The sequence below is a fragment of the Parasteatoda tepidariorum genome, chromosome 1 (genome assembly GCF_982258835.1).
Source record: "Parasteatoda tepidariorum strain Cologne lab strain chromosome 1, Ptep-v5.0, whole genome shotgun sequence".
NCBI classification, from domain to species: domain Eukaryota; kingdom Metazoa; phylum Arthropoda; class Arachnida; order Araneae; family Theridiidae; genus Parasteatoda; species Parasteatoda tepidariorum.
This window is the reverse complement of record NC_141755.1, coordinates 100,175,385-100,191,588: the sequence shown is the minus strand read 5'-3', so window position 1 is coordinate 100,191,588 and position 16,204 is coordinate 100,175,385. Positions and strand designations below refer to the sequence as shown.

Sequence of the window (16,204 nt, the reverse complement as noted above, 5' to 3'; positions counted from 1 at the left end):
TTTTTTTGGAAATTACTACTACGGATTTCATGATTTTTAATTATTTTCATTGTAATGATTATTTACAAAATGCGAAAGAAATAATTTGCAAGCCCCCCCCCCAAAAAAAAAATACAAGAATATCACCCATAATATTAGAATAAAAAATTATCACATGCTCAATTAAAAAAATATGTAGTTTTCTTTTGTGAACACAAGCCCTTTGTTATTTTAAATTAGTAACATATATGTTTGTTATTACTAAAAGTATCTGGCAGAAAGATATCAGTGCAAGTTTTGTCGCAGATAGCTCGAAACAATTCTGCCACAGGGGTTTCAACAAAAAGAAAATATTGTGCTACAAAAAGAACAAAAAACTCTAAATTAAATTATATAAAAATGTTAGATAAACTAAATGCATATATAGAAAAGAAACATTATCAAATAACTTACAATTATGCCTTGAATTAGATTACGCACACTCTTTGCAACAGCAGCTGGTTGTTCATCTGCTAATCTGATTAGAGTTGATAAAAAATTCTTGCATTTTTGTTTTGCAGTGTTGGGAGACATCTGAAAAGTTATGTAAAGAGTAATAATATTAATAAAAAAGATGATATAGAAATGTGTGACAATGACGAGACTTTGTCCCCACCGTCTGCGTTAGAGTCCCCCCTCCCCCCACAGCACTAAAATTGAAACCAAACGCAAATTCCTTTGAAACTTGTTTATTTTACTTTAAAAAATAATAATCGATTGCAACCAATAACCATATTCACTAACACAACAATAGAATGATACCACAAATAAACAATAATCAAACAATGTAATATAACCAAAATGCAATATATTATAAAACAATAATGTAATAGAGTCTTTATGGTTATATGAGAGCGTATTAATTCAGAAATATGGTGGATTTATCAAAAGATAGATTGCAAATGCAAGTTCTGCTACAAGAATTGATAAATCATATACTGGTAATTGAAGAAAACATTTTAAAGTCTTGGTTATTTTTAAAGAGAATAATTTTTGCTGTAAAATATATAAACTGCACAAATTATACAGTTAATAATTTTTCTATGTTTTGTAAATATTTCAGTCAAGTGACCTACAACTATATATTAATACAATTACCACAAACTACTGATAGGTTTTTTTTTCGAAATTTTTTTTACAGCAAAATAAACAAATTATTATTGGATGGTAATCAGAAAAACCAAAAATATTTTAAATAATGTGCAACATAGCGTCACTGATCAACACAGTTCAATTTGTACAAGTTACCTCGTTCTTTTAACCTTGGAATCTCTGAAAATTCATTCTAACAATAATCATAGCGAAGTAAAATTCGAAATACTTTTTCTCTTTTATCTCCTACTTTCATTCCAAGGGGGAAACAGATGCATGCCTTTTTATTACTTAATAAGAAGTCTGCTCGCTTTCATCGATAAGTTCCTGTTTTTTTAACGTTTGATATAGATGACTTGAGTAGGCTGGTGACAGCTTATTTGCCAAGATGGCTTTGCCGTGTCGAGTTTATCCAGAGTTTCCAAAAGAATTGTCCAATCAACCAATGGGAAACTTTCATTGAGTTCTTAAGAATACTCCATAACGGAAAGTAATGTTTTTTTTTTAAAAATTGTTAAGAAGCAAATAAGTTCTTCTGTGAATTCTGATGCAAATTTAACTTAGAACAATTATGATGCTATCAACTCCAAACGACCCACCTCCTGATTTTCGGATCATCACTGTAGTTATGCAACAATAAGGAACTGTCATTTCAAATCCGATAAATTTATTTTGCTCTTGGTATCAATATAAGACCGAAAACTATACTTGTTCTCCAATGTGTTACAAATGAACATAATTCAAGTTTCAGGTTATATATTTTTAGTGTTTAGTTCTACAACAATTCATGAAGTATTAACTAGTACAGAGTAAAAACCTGTTTCTTGCTTTTGTTTGCATGCATGATGAATGCACTGCTACTGTGTGATCTTGTACCTGTTTTAACAAAAAGTTAATATATTATTCCTTAGAAGAGATAATTTATTTGGTTTAATTCTCTGCTTGTTTATTCCATTGCTTTAATTCATAACATAATGAAATTTTTTTTAAATATCACCTTAAATAGTTAACTCACTATGATAAAACTGGTGTTGGTTAGTTTTTGGCATAGCTTAAGATCTCTGCACTCTAATTTTTAGTTATGACACACAATGGTCTTTAAAATCCAACGTAACAAAAAAAAAATTTTTTTATAGCAAAACTAGGTATTTTGCGTTCCCCAATTTTTAAATAGTATAACTTTAAAAAATATGAGTACTACTATTAACTAATGTATGTAAAAAACAAAATATTCAATATGTAAAAAAAAATATTAAAAGAAAAACATTAAAATATACTTTCCTATTCTGAAAGTGTAAAACACATTACCGTTAAAATGCACACTACCTCATTAATCCTGTGAAGTGCGGAATTGAGTGTTTTTCGAAATTTACCTCGCGGAAATGAGTGCATTAACGGTGCATGAATCATTAAAGTTCAAAAGTTTGTTTTTCTCATTCTATCAATCGATTAGTTGATTGTTCAATTACATTAACTTAATTTTTTAGATAGCCAAAATAAATCAGCATAATTACGTTAATTTAAGCGTACAGAAGAGTTTTTGCTGCAGCAAAAATCTTATTTGTGGAATTTATATAATAACTATGATAGAATGTCTTTATAAAAGACGAATAAAAACATATAATATTTGAAATATCTTACTTGTGTTGGTGTATTTGGCTGAGTGTTGGCAGAAGTTGTCTGAACAGAAAGCGGTGCAGTCAGACTGCCATTTACTCCTGTTTGCACAACATTATTGAGAACCTTCAAGAAAAACATGTTTGATTATTTACCTCATATATATCAAGAAATGATTAGCCAACTAATGCTGAAATTAGTTTTAATCTAATTTGATACAAAATATAATTTTGTAAATTATTTTAGCATCAAGAATCTTCATAAAAAAAAATTCTAATGCTAATAAAAGTTTAAATTATAATAAATTCTTCTAAGAATTTATTATAATAAATTCTTCTAAGAATTTATTATAATTTTAACTTAAATTATTGGCAGTTTGGGCAAAACTATTTATACCTAATATTAGATGAATTTTTTATTTCATAAATTCAATCAATGTTAAAAGGGGGCATGGGTGCCACGCAAAAAAAATTTCAAGACTTATTTTTTGACCAATTAACAAAAACTAGTATTGTTTACCAGAATTTACAAAATTTATAGCTCACTGACTTCCAAATGTAACTTTCCATGATCATAATGAACTAAGAATTTATTATTTTATCAACGTAATTTTTTTTTCATTCTATTTATTTTTTTACAGCAAACAAAAATAAAAATGATTAATTAAATAAAAGTAATAAAAAAATAATAATTAAAAAAAATAATTAAATAAAAACAAATGGGAAAGAGATAAATGGATAAAATTTAGTCTACTGATTTCTTCTTATAACTGATTTCAGTCCCCATGACTGAAGAGTGGTACCCTTTCGAGAAAAACAAAAAGAACAGTGTCAATTGTGGAAAGATTGTTTGAATTACTTCCAAATTGTTGGATTCTCTTCTTTAGGCAGTCCAGAAAATTACTCGCTATTTGATAACCGGTGATCGATATTCCAAAACCAACAAAAACTCATTTTCGTAAAAATGTTACATACCCTTTTAACATTAATCGCTTCAATTATATTCAATGTTAAAATTATTCATTTTGAATCCTCATAGCTAATTACTGTTACATGCAATATTCCATGATTTCTTGCACCAAAATCAAATTTCTTGATAATTTCAAGCTTTCATAGACTTTGATTTTAAAAAAGGGGAAGAAAAAAAAAACTTCTGTAACTTTTATAGAAAAATCTAAAAAAGCAAAAAATGTTTTTCCTACAATAGCAACATTGAATTTGGTAATGCCCAAATTCTTCTAAAAAAAATTAAAAATAATCATTTTTAATCCGTTGTTTTTATTGAATTAAAATCTTACTTTGATAACTCCACTTTTAACAGTAGTAGGACTTGAAAGACGAGAATTAACTCCAGATAAAGGAGTAGATCCTTGGAGAATTGTGCCCACAAGAGTTTGAGCTGTAGTTGTCACAGTTGCCTAAAATGAATACTTTTTTTTATAAAATTAAGTTATTATATTACCTATGATAAGAATTTCAATAAAGGAGTGCATTAGTTGACTTTCTTAAATCCCTTAACTACAATAAAAAATGAAGAGCCTACTTTTACAACAGTAATAAAATCAAAAACAATAAAATTTCCAATTATAACTAATAAAATATGCTACATTCTTTTACACCAATTTTCCGTTATATTATATTATATTAAAAAAAATATTATATTCCCCTAAAGTCCATATTCTTTTTATAAATTCTTGAAGAGTAGCAGCTATAGTTATAGAAGTGAAGCAGTGGCGTAGTGAGGGGTGGGCAAGGGGGGGGGGCATCATGCCCCGGGAGCTACTCACAAAGGGGCGCCAAATGGTCAGCAAAACAAAAAATTGCTTGATAATTTTTTTATTATTATAATTGATTACCGGAAAATATATTTTAAATCAGTTCCAGTGTAATATAATAAATGTTAATTCATAAATATTATTCATAATATTTCATATTTAATTCATATTAAATATTATATTAAATTCATATTCATATTACAGGGTTCCCACTCTATGATGAGATTGAAATTCAAGGACTTTCCAGGACTTTTCAAGGACCTCAACAAAATTTTCAAGGACCTTAATCTAAGACCAATTTTAAAAATTATTCTCTTCTATTTTACTAGAAGCAATAATGTTTGTTGTGGCAATAATTAATTTCAAATATAATACCTAAATGCTTTGCCTATATAGAGAGAAGAGAGTATATGTATTATGGACTAAAATTTATATTTTTTTAAAAACAACCCTACTGGTTTTACATATTAATTCACAAAATCATTTTCAGCACAATCTATAACTAATGGTAATGAGGTGTTAATGGTGAAATCCTTTAATCCTGTGTATTTCCATGTGAAGGCTGCATGAAAGACAGAGCTAAATCTTAGGTATTCCATATTCCATGACTATTCCATAACCCCCTCCTCTCCTCTATTAAACATCGTTTCTGAAATTATTCATCCATAATTTACACAACCTTCTCTAAATGTTATGCAGCAACAATTCTTTCTGAAAATAAAAATTAGAAGGAACATATCCCATTTTCACCATGTTTAAAAGCATTATTCGTTATGTGTAATCCACAATTGCCAATGAATATGACCTGGTGGGAATATTTCTCTTTTAATTCACACTGAAGCTTCTAATAGAATTTCCAATTGACATAGGGTCCATCCATGGATAATTGAAGCATTTTAGAGAGCTTTTAACCATCAGCCATACATTTGTAAAAAGAGGACAAAATATTTTCTGCAGTTCCATGACCCATAAATTGGGAGGTAAGATACTTAGTGCAAACTTTATTATCAATTCCTTACCATAATGTCCATCTGCTTAGATTGTAGAGACTGATTTAACGTCTCATCAAAGAGTACAGTGTAGCAATCAACATTCTTCAGCTCATTTATAAGAATCACTTTGAAGTATAGTGCCAATCCAAATGAGCCCAAATAGGCTCACTTTGTGGCATTACAAAAAAATTGTCTCGCTATACAGCTATCAGCAAACATTTTGGAGAACAATTTACTAATCCCTTCACAGGAGTTACATGAATAATTACTAGTGATGCACTTCAGACTCCAGAGAATTTCAGCATCAAGCACATTCCTTTTGACCAGATAAGAAGACAATGTTACCTTAGCCACTAAAGTTTCTGTTTCACATGGGGCACACGATGTTGAAGGAGTATTTACACCAGATGAATTAGATGTTGATGTCTTTGGAAAAAGAGAACTCAGGGCATGAGACTGCTTTTTCGTTTTACCTTTCTTTCATGAGTGATTTCAGAGCAGATTCTTCCATTTTCGGGATATCGATCTCCATCATGTATAATCGGCACTTGGCTCTGAACTTCTTTTCGGGCATCGATAAAATCCATTCTTTATAAGCTTGATTATCCATCCATTGGGGATTAAAATAGCACTTCCCAGGCATAACTAGTCTAAACTACATAACACAAATACGAAGTCATGCCTTTGCGAATACGCTTTACAATAAAGTTTTGAAATGACGCAAACGTAAGGACAAGTGCGGATGGTAAAACGGCAAATTTATTGAAAACTACAAGGTATATATTGTTACGAAATTCGAGAGTATTCCAGTTTCGATAAGAAAAAAGAAGATCTAAGCATATGCGACAGAAGATGAAGTGGAGTCTCACCCCGAACGCATTGATTGTCTGCTGTGCTCCGCGCTCTTGGCAGACACCAAGACGCTAGGCCCGGTTAGAAACGGTGGCATTAAAAACCACATGAGAGAGCTCGGGAACAAAACAGAAAGAACGAGAAAGATCCGCGGGTGTTTTATAAAAAGGGCCGCCGGCAGTATTGGACAAATTCAAGGACCTATCAAGTTTTTCAAGGACCTAAGACGTTTTTCAAGCACTTTCAAGGACCTAAATTTAGCAACAAAAAAAAGTTCAAGGACTTTCAAGGACCGTGGGAACCCTGTATTAAATATATTTCAATATTTAATTCACGTCCTTGTCATCGCGCTCTGCTTAGAATAAAAATGAAATGTTATTAAATATTAAATGTAAATATAAGTTTAATCTCAGCATAAATTATATTGCATATTTCACTATGTTACTACCTTTCAAGTTCAAGGCATTCTTGGTAAGTAATAAATCAAATAAGATTACTTACTACATCTACTCGACGATTCTATTATTAAGTGAATAGAGTATGAAAAAATTTGTTAACAGAAAAATTTGTTGTTCTCATATTTGTCACCACAGATTCAAAATGAATTCATTCATCTTCTGGCATCTACAGTTCGAAATCAACTAATAAACGATATCAAAAGAAATAAATATTATGGACTTTTATTTGATTCAACTCCTGATATCTCTCATCGAGAACAAATGTCCCAAGTCGCTAGGTATGTAGATGCTGATTTTATCAATAAAAAAGTTTCCATCAAAGAATCCTTTTTGAGTTTTATTGAAATACATGCTAAAGATGCAGCCTCTATCGAAAATACAATTTTAGAGAAATTAAATTACAATGAAATTTCATTAACAAATTGCAGATCACAATGTTACGATAATGCTGCCGTTATGGCAGGTCACACATCTGAAACGCAATGGAGCGCCAGAATACGAGCAGTTATCGTTATCATCTATGGGCTAGAGAACATAAAAGAACTAATAAAAAAATTAGCAGAGCACACTACCACTACAAGTGACAACAGAAGTGAAGCTACAATTCTGTTGCAAAATATACTAACCTTAAGTTTTATAACTTTAGTTCATTTCTGGTATGAAATCTTAAGAAGGATTGATCATGTGCAGCTCAGATTACAAGATCCTAGAATGAATTTTAGAGAAGTGTTCCATGATCTTGAATCATTAGCGATTGAACTAGCCGAAATTTGAGACAAGCTCTGTAAAGAGGCAATAGAAAAAGCAGAGTCTCTTTGTGAAAAATGGGATATGGTTACAACAATACGTGCCTGGAGAATTGGCTATGGTGGTCTTTCCGCAGAAAGTGAAATTTCTCGCGTTATGAAAAGCACTCTTGATCGTCTCCAACAAGAAATGTGTACACGATTAAGTGACCTTAATTTCAAATTTGGATTTCTACTAGATGTTGAAAATTTATTAAACAAGGATAACGTTGATAACGACCTTGAAAAAAATTGTAAAAATCTGGGTTAATTTTATAATACAGATTTCAATGTAATAGAACTTTTTATCAAAATATGTGACAGCAAAATGTTACTCCGCAGTAGAAAAGAAATTAAACCTAAAACTCCGTTAGAATTTCTTACTTTTATAATCAATCTCGAATGGAGAAGATGTTTTTCCAAATCTGAGAGCCGCATTTCAAATACTCCTGACCATCTCAGTATCAGTTGCTAGCTGTGAACGTTCATTCAGCAAATTAAAATTAATTTTGACAGATCGCCTAAGTGACCTAGCATTTTTAAGTGTGGAAAGAGAAAAATTTTAAATGATAAATTTTGATGATATTATTGATACATTTGCTTCATCAAAAGCAAGGAAAATTTAGACATAGTAATCAGTTTTATCAATGTATTATAATCATATGATTATTAAATATATGTATCTCCTTAGAGATAATAAATATTTAATTTTTTATTATTTCAAAACTGCGTGTTTTTAAAATATTTCTTTATAAATATGTAAAATAAATAATAGGTATCTTTTGAACTTAATTCTAGATGATCATATACATTTCAAAATCTAGTCTTGTTCTCTCAACTACATTTTTTGTCTCAAATTTAAAGCCTAGCTTGAGTCTATGACTTTATTTATTTATTAATTTGCGAATATATTTTACATATAATATTATATCGTTTTCGAATGGGGGGGGGGGGGGCGCTAAAAGGGTATTGTGCCCCGGGCGCGAGTTAAGCTCACTATGCCACTGAAGTGAAGCCTCCATATAATAAACTGACCACGTTCTGCCATTAACCCAAAAATATTTGAAAAATGATTTATAATTTTCCCTAATTAATACGTAGAGAAAATTATTAAATTATAATTTATAATTAAACATTCAAGCAAATAAAAATGTTCAGATTTTGAAATAAAAAATTGAAAGCAATGCCATGATTATTGTAATGGGGTTATGCTGGGTACCTTTGAGAGAAAGGTCTCGAGAAGTATTTTTGGAGGAATTCAAAAATGCTGTGCGGTTTAGAAGACCTAATTTAGATCTTTATCACTCATATGATGAACCTGACATTATTAGCTTTACTAAATGACAAAGAATAAAATGGGCAGGCCACGTTATCAGTATTGGCAAAGACCCTGCCACAAAAAGAGTTTTAAATGTCAGACCAGTTGGCAAGCGAAAAAGAGCCCAGCTGAATTTGAGATGGATAGATGGCCTAGAAAAAAACCTTTATGTTTTAAAACTAAAAAATCTTAGCAGGAAAAAGGTTAGCCTGGAAAAAATTGCTAGGGAAGGCCAAGGTTCACCCTGAGCAGTCGAGGCATTGATGATAATTATTGTTATTCAAAAAAAAAATAAAAAATTTAAATAATAATTACCGATGTTTTCAATCCACCTGTACTAACTGGAACTGAAACAATATGTTGTGGAGTGACAGCTCGAACACCAGTTGCACCAGGCTAAATAAAAAAAAAAAAAAAAAAATGAATAAAAATTTTTGAAAGAATTTATATTAACTAAAATGAAGCTGATAAGAGAATTACCGGAAGGGATGAAAGACGATATGTTGTAGCTCCAGGTATTGCACTTCCAGATGATCCGGCCAAATTCATTACTTGTAACTGACCATTTTCAGCCTTCAGGATAACAGCTCCCCTCACCATTCCAGGAGAAAGCGTAATAGTCCCCTGTAAAAATTACAATTCACACTTACAGGCACATTTTTAATAAAAAGGGTGTGTATCCAAATCTTTCAACAAAAAATATGCATTTTTTTAGTACTTTTAAGCACTATATGCATTAACAAAATGCAGAATAGTTTTCAAAGACTTTACATGATCATGATTAAATAACTATTTTCTGATAAAGAACTGTTTTTTTGATTACATTAGCCATCATATAAACACACACACACCAACATTTAACCCCACGCCTATGCCCCTAAAAGGGCATTTATCGGTTAATGGTTAAGGTTGGAAGACGAGACAGATAGAAAAAAGAGAGGAAAAAATAGCAAATAGAAACAAAAAAGAGAAGAAAATAAAAAGAAATATGAAAAAAAAGGAAAAAAAAAGAAGCGATTATTCTATTTGTTGGGGCATTTGATTAAAAAGTATCCAGAGCTAATTGGCCAAGTTTAGTTGTGGTTGTTGCTCAATATTGCATAATTTTGTCATTTTTTCATGAAAATTATTTCAGGATTTCCTCGTATTCTTCTAGAAAATTAATGAGGTTGGTTGCCTTCTGTTTCAACTTTGGATTCTTACAGATGGATCTCTTCCAGGCTATGAGGAATTCTAGCTTCGGTTGTTTAAAGTGGTAGGATGTGGTAAGCGGACATTCTATTGCATAATGCCACACTGTTCCTAATCCTCCACAGGCACATGTATTGCCAGTTGCCTGGCAGAATCGCTTTAGATATGCTTTAAAGGGGCCATGCTCTGTAAAGAAGAGGATTAGCTGCCTATTCCATTCCAAAGGTTTAAATGAGACATCTGGTAAAATTTCTCTGATTAATGTGCCTGATTTCGGTTTGTGATGATGCCAGTAGTGTTGCCAGTCCTTTTTAATTTGTGTTTTAGCTTTAAACTTAATAAATGAGTGTGGAACTTTGATTTTAAAAAATTGACCCGTATTAATTGCCTCTTTAGCTAAATTAAATATAAACATATAGAAAATCTTTGGTTCGATTTCAGAGGGTGGAAAATGAAGCCTGAAATTGAGAATATCTTGCAAAATGCAGCAGAGCTGCACATTAGAGTGCAATAATCTCACAAAAGCCAGCTCAGTAGACGCACAAGTGGACCCGCAAGTATTTCATCAAACATTTAAAATGATTGGCGCTTTCGTACATTATGGACCGATGGCACGCCGAAATGAATTGCGGTTGATTGAATGAATAGAATAATGTAAAAAGCACGGTTTTGCATAATACGTGGCGAAAATCGACATGGTAAAGAAAAATAAATCTCATTTATGCATCTCTCATCAAAAATGAATCTCACCGCACCCAGCTCAGTATATGTACATGCAGATCCGCAAGTATTTCATCAAACATGTAAAATAATTGGCGCTTTCATACGCTAAAAACCTACGGTATGCCGAAATAGACTGTGGTCGAATGAATTGTGAAAACATTGACTAGAACAATGTGAAAACCACGTTTTGGCATAATATGTGGCAAAAATCGGCATAGTAAAGAAAAAATCACATTTTAGAAAAGGGAAAATTATGCACTTTTTAAAAACACCTAATAAAAAAAGCACCTTCAAGGCTTTTAAAAAACAAAAATAAGTACCTTTAAGCACTTTTTAAAAATGCGATGCACCATCATAAAGAATCATTACCCTCAAATATCATTTAAATAAGCATATTCATAGTTAGATAATTTAGACACACACTGGAACAGGGAGTATGGATACATTGGCATAGATCCTCCAATTTTGCGGATACTTCTTGTATCTTCCTAGAAACACTAAAAAAAAGTATCCATGCAAAAAAAAAAAAAAAGCTACCGAAGAGAAAAGATAAAACTGCTCATTTAAGCCAAATTTTTTTGATCTCATCGTTAGCAGACGAGCCATCAACTGGACATGACTATTGCTTTACAACAAAACAGTTACAGAGAAAATCTTAATGTAATTTCGTTTGTTAATAAAAATAAAACATAGTTGTCCAAGTTTGACACAAAGAAGTTAAATACATATTTCGCGATCAATAATTATGGGAGCAAAATTATTAATATTACACTTAATTCTTAATATAATAGTTACTTTATAATAAATGTACCAACACTATACAATAGAACATACAATAAATAGTCTTTGCTTAGTGATAATGCGAATGCAGTTCTTTAATTTCATTTTTGTTTTTAATGTTAAGGTGCAAGCATTATTATATATATATATATATATATATATATATATATATATATATATATATATATATATATATATATATATATAAGACCAAAGCTTTCTGGGTAACAGTACAACAAGATCAGTGAACACAAATATTTCAGAATAAAATACATAAACAGGATTTTTAATTTACTTGTTATTTAAGTTAAACATTTTTGCAAAAATTAACATCACTGCCTAGAAAGTTAAAAATCAATCAGAATCAGAGATGAGCAAGAAAGGCTTCATAACAATTTAGACTTAAATACATTGAATATTCTTTTGAATTGATTTTGGATTGAATGCAAAACTTTCCCTAACAATTTACAATATACTGAGAGAAAATATGATAAATTTTTTTATGAATAATGTGATTTTAATAAATTGCTAACTAATTATTCAAAAGGTTTTGAGTTTATTCAGTTTTTCAAAAACCTTTCTTCTTTTAAAAGTCTAATGAAGTTTCTGTACACTTGCAAATGTAATGAATACAAAAAATAAACAAATAAATGAAATGCCTAAAATTGATTGAAATCTTGTTCTAATTAAAAATTATTATTGTGGGCTCACTTTAACAAACCACTTATTTAAATTCGATTGAGTTTTGCTCATTTTTTTTAAAAGTTTAAACATTAAACATGGTACATCAATAACAATTATTTCAGGAGCCTTTTAAAACAAAACAGCCCCTAAAATTTACATGACTTAAACAAAAATAACAAAGGAAGAAATTACATTCTTACAGATACTACTTTAATTCACTTACAACAAAATAAAATATGCATACTAATATTTCAAACATTATTTTCTTTGATAAAATTAAAATTTTTTAAGTTAACAAAGTCCTTTAAAAAATTGTTCCTGAGATTACTTAGCCATAAGAGCTACGAAAAACCTGTTCAAAACTATAATAAAACCTAAATTTCATGGGGAAATAAATGTTGGACTGGAAATTAAAATGAACAAATAATTAATTTTTGAATGAAAAATACCAAAAAGAGAATATTGTAAAAATAATCAATTAAGGAATATTATTTCATCTAACTTGTAATTAGAAACAGTGAAAAGTAGGAATAAAAGAGAAAAACTAATATAGATACATATATATTTTTAAAAAAAAGTCAAATGTTCAATTTTACATTTTAGATGTTTTTATGAAAGATTCAAACAGTCTTTATCTATAAATTTTCACATGCACTTTTTTAAGTCCCAATATTTTAAATTTATTTTAATAATTTATTGATATAGAAAACTATGATCTTTTTTATTTGTAATGTCAAATATTAGATTCTGTGAGCAAAAAAAAAAATATCATTGAATGAGGATGGAAACATGGAAAAGTTAAACCAAAATGAGGAATTTAAAAAAATAAATAATTGTAATCAATGTCAAAATTATTTAATTTGAATCTCAATAACTGATTACTTTTACGGACTTAAGATAATTATATTCCAGGTTTGATGTAGGACATTTTATAAGTTTATATAAAAAATTCAACTTCCCCTGATCATTCTCTGATTTTTAGAGTGAAATTAACACTCCCTTAAAATTAGGGATGAAACGAAAATTCAGAATTTTCTTGATGCATATTCGGTTGACTGAATAATTGGCTAAATATTTGGACGAATGTTCGACAAAGTATTATTTGGAAAAGTATTTTTTGGAAGGAAATTTGAATAGATTTAATAAAGAATAATTTAAAATCATATTCTAACTATACATTAAAAGAAATTGTTTTCAAACAAATTTGTTAAGTTCTAAATCTTGTTAATTTAAAACACTAATGGAAAACTGAAATTTGAAGAATTGAAACTAGGTTACTTTATACTAAACCATAAGTTTTTAAAATGCTGATTTAAAAAAAAAAAAAAAAAATTATGTTCAGGCAAGTCAATTTCTTCATTTTTCTGGCACTTTTTGTATTAAAAATTGAGAACTTTTTTATTTTATTTGTTTCATTTTTGCTTGTTTTTCTGTAATAATTACAGTGCAGCATTTTAACTGAGCAATTCTAATAAATTTTATTCTTTTATTGTTACTTTTTTCCTACTTTTGTTACTTTATTGTTACTTTTCTCCACTGCTTTCATTCTTGCAACATTTTTTAAAGAGCGCATCTAATGAATTTTTTTTAAGCCACTTTTTCTAAAAAATACGGCAACGAAAAAAGTTAAATTGAGATTTTTAGAGTTAAATCTTTCATTTAAAAATTAAGAATGGTTTTAGTTTTAGTACCTATCTAATTTTCCCTTTTTCAAAATACTTTTTTGTAGATTGTAAACTATTTATTAGATTTTTGTAGATTGTATTTATTAGATTATAAACTTTAATTTTTCTCGAAAATACAATAATTGGAAAAAGGAGATGTTTAACCTTAATATCTAATTATCTTTTTTATCTTAAACATTTTTATTAACTTTTTGCTTATGGCTGGTACAACATGAAACACCGTAAGCAAGGGGTTAATGTTTTTTTTTTCTTTTTTACCCTATACCAATAATACTGCTATGTTTCTGATTATTTTTTCAATAATGACTATATTTATTTAAACATAAAAACAATATTTATTAATGATTTCTTCTTTAAAAACAAAATGTTTTGCTATTTGGCCACCAAATATTTGATCAAATCACTATTCGTTACATCCCTACAGACAATCCCAGGTTTTCCCAGACCAGTGGGAGCCTCGTTCAAATTTGATGAAAGAAGGACAGAATAATTTTTTTTTTTTAACTTGTTTCTTTTAATTTTCTTAAAAACAACATAAAACTGGTAAAAAAAAGTGGGGAAAAAAACAACTATTTATTGACTATCATTGAAGTGACCAGTATTTATCATCAGTTAAAAAGAACTGGTTTCACTTTGCAAACTGGTACCAATTCATTTCTGAATTTTTACCTAAGATTTTCGGTGCCTTTTTTTTATTGTTTACTAAAATTATGTGGAAAAACAATAAAACCTTTAAATGCCAAGTTATGCAGTCCTTTTTATTTATTTCTTAACTAAAAGAAATTGCAGATCAACCATTCAAGAACAAGCTGTGCACTTTCTAAATAAATTTTTTTAGTAAGGTTCAGGGGATATGTCCGTATCCTGATCTGTTGTACCAACTATAATTGCCAAGGTGCCAGAAAGACTTTAAACTTGCACATTAAAAAAAAACAAAAAAACATGTAGATGTTTGCCCGGGGGTAGCTACGAGTTATAAATTTCGAGTTGATCCCCTTCTGCGATGTGCTTTTTTTTTAGTTTCTCGCGGGCAGCTGTCAGAAAATTGTCAAGACTTGGCCATTATTCTGCCACAGATCAGGATACGGAAGTCTCCCCAAGGTTAATTTTAATGAGTGTTAATTTATAAAACTAAATACGCTCAACACTTCATACCTGTCCAGATACTCCGGCACGTGCTGTGAGTATCTGAGGAGCAATCCTAATAGGATTTGTGGCTAGGACTACGCGAGGAGCAAGTGTTTTTTGACCAGCAGCTAAGCCAAGTCTAGGACCCACGTTCATGATCTGAACACCAGGAGTCAAGATGCTTGGATTGGACACAACCTGCGACACCACACTAACTGCTTGACTAGATGTAACATGGCTTTTGGACACAACAGTAGGGTTAGTTGTGACTTGCACAATATTGTTCGCTACTTGCTGTACTACAGTGGTAGGCTGGATGTCCTGGGAGCGAGTATTCACTCCAGCTTTACCCTTTTCCAGAGGTTGTTTAGGTTCCACTTGAGATTTCACAGCAATCACCTGTTTGCCATTAGTAACTTGAGGAGGAGTAGGAATTGACGTTGTGATAATGGTGTTGGAAGTCTGCATGGGGGATTGCTGCGAAGCAACATTTGCAAGATCATAGATTGCACCCATTGAAGCTTGCCTAACACCGAGTAGATTAACTGTGCCACCATTGGGCACTGAGGCAGCTGCAGTCTTGCTACGGGTGTTGATCGTGCACGTGGGGTTGACTTGAGATTGAGTTGAAAATGGACTTTTTATTTCTGGAGTGTTCGACTGCCTGCTTACACTGACAACAGGAGTGAAAAATGTTTGTTGTGGTGGTCCTGTAACCTGTGTAATGTAACCACTGGCTGGTAACGCACCAGGCAATGTAACAATAACATTACTAGAAGTGGATGCAACAGACGCTGCATTAGCATCTGCAACAGGAGTTGATACTATGGTTGATTTACCAACATTGATTAAAGATACAGCGGGGCTTGCAGCTATGACCCCTTGTTTTGCTCCGTCAAGCAATCGAGTGACATTACAATCGACTAAACTTGAATTATTTACATGATTTACAGTTACTGATGAAGTATTTACACCTTGACTAGATATTTGGATGCTTGATGATGATAACTGGGATTCTAATGAACCTACAAGAGCAGCGACATCTGACTCATCCACTTCGGAAGAGAGCATATCTTCCAATGACTTTACCGTCGCCATTTTTCAGCT

At 30.6% G+C, this 16,204-nt stretch overlaps 1 protein-coding gene across 2 annotated transcripts in view; it reads right to left on the bottom strand.

The window, feature by feature from the left end:
- The window catches only part of LOC107451845 (transcription initiation factor TFIID subunit 4), a 32,491-nt gene extending 16,296 nt beyond the window's left edge, over window positions 1–16,195 (bottom strand). For both annotated transcript variants that reach the window (XM_087149484.1, XM_087149490.1), the window contains exons 1-6: window positions 15,125–16,195; window positions 9,387–9,530; window positions 9,222–9,302; window positions 4,025–4,144; window positions 2,752–2,853; window positions 433–552 (exon numbers count right to left, since the gene is read on the bottom strand). In XM_087149484.1, the coding sequence (XP_087005610.1) occupies window positions 433–552; window positions 2,752–2,853; window positions 4,025–4,144; window positions 9,222–9,302; window positions 9,387–9,530; window positions 15,125–16,195 (1,638 nt within the window). The remainder of the gene's footprint in view (window positions 1–432; window positions 553–2,751; window positions 2,854–4,024; window positions 4,145–9,221; window positions 9,303–9,386; window positions 9,531–15,124) is intronic.
- Between the last annotated feature and the right edge of the window lie 9 nt (window positions 16,196–16,204).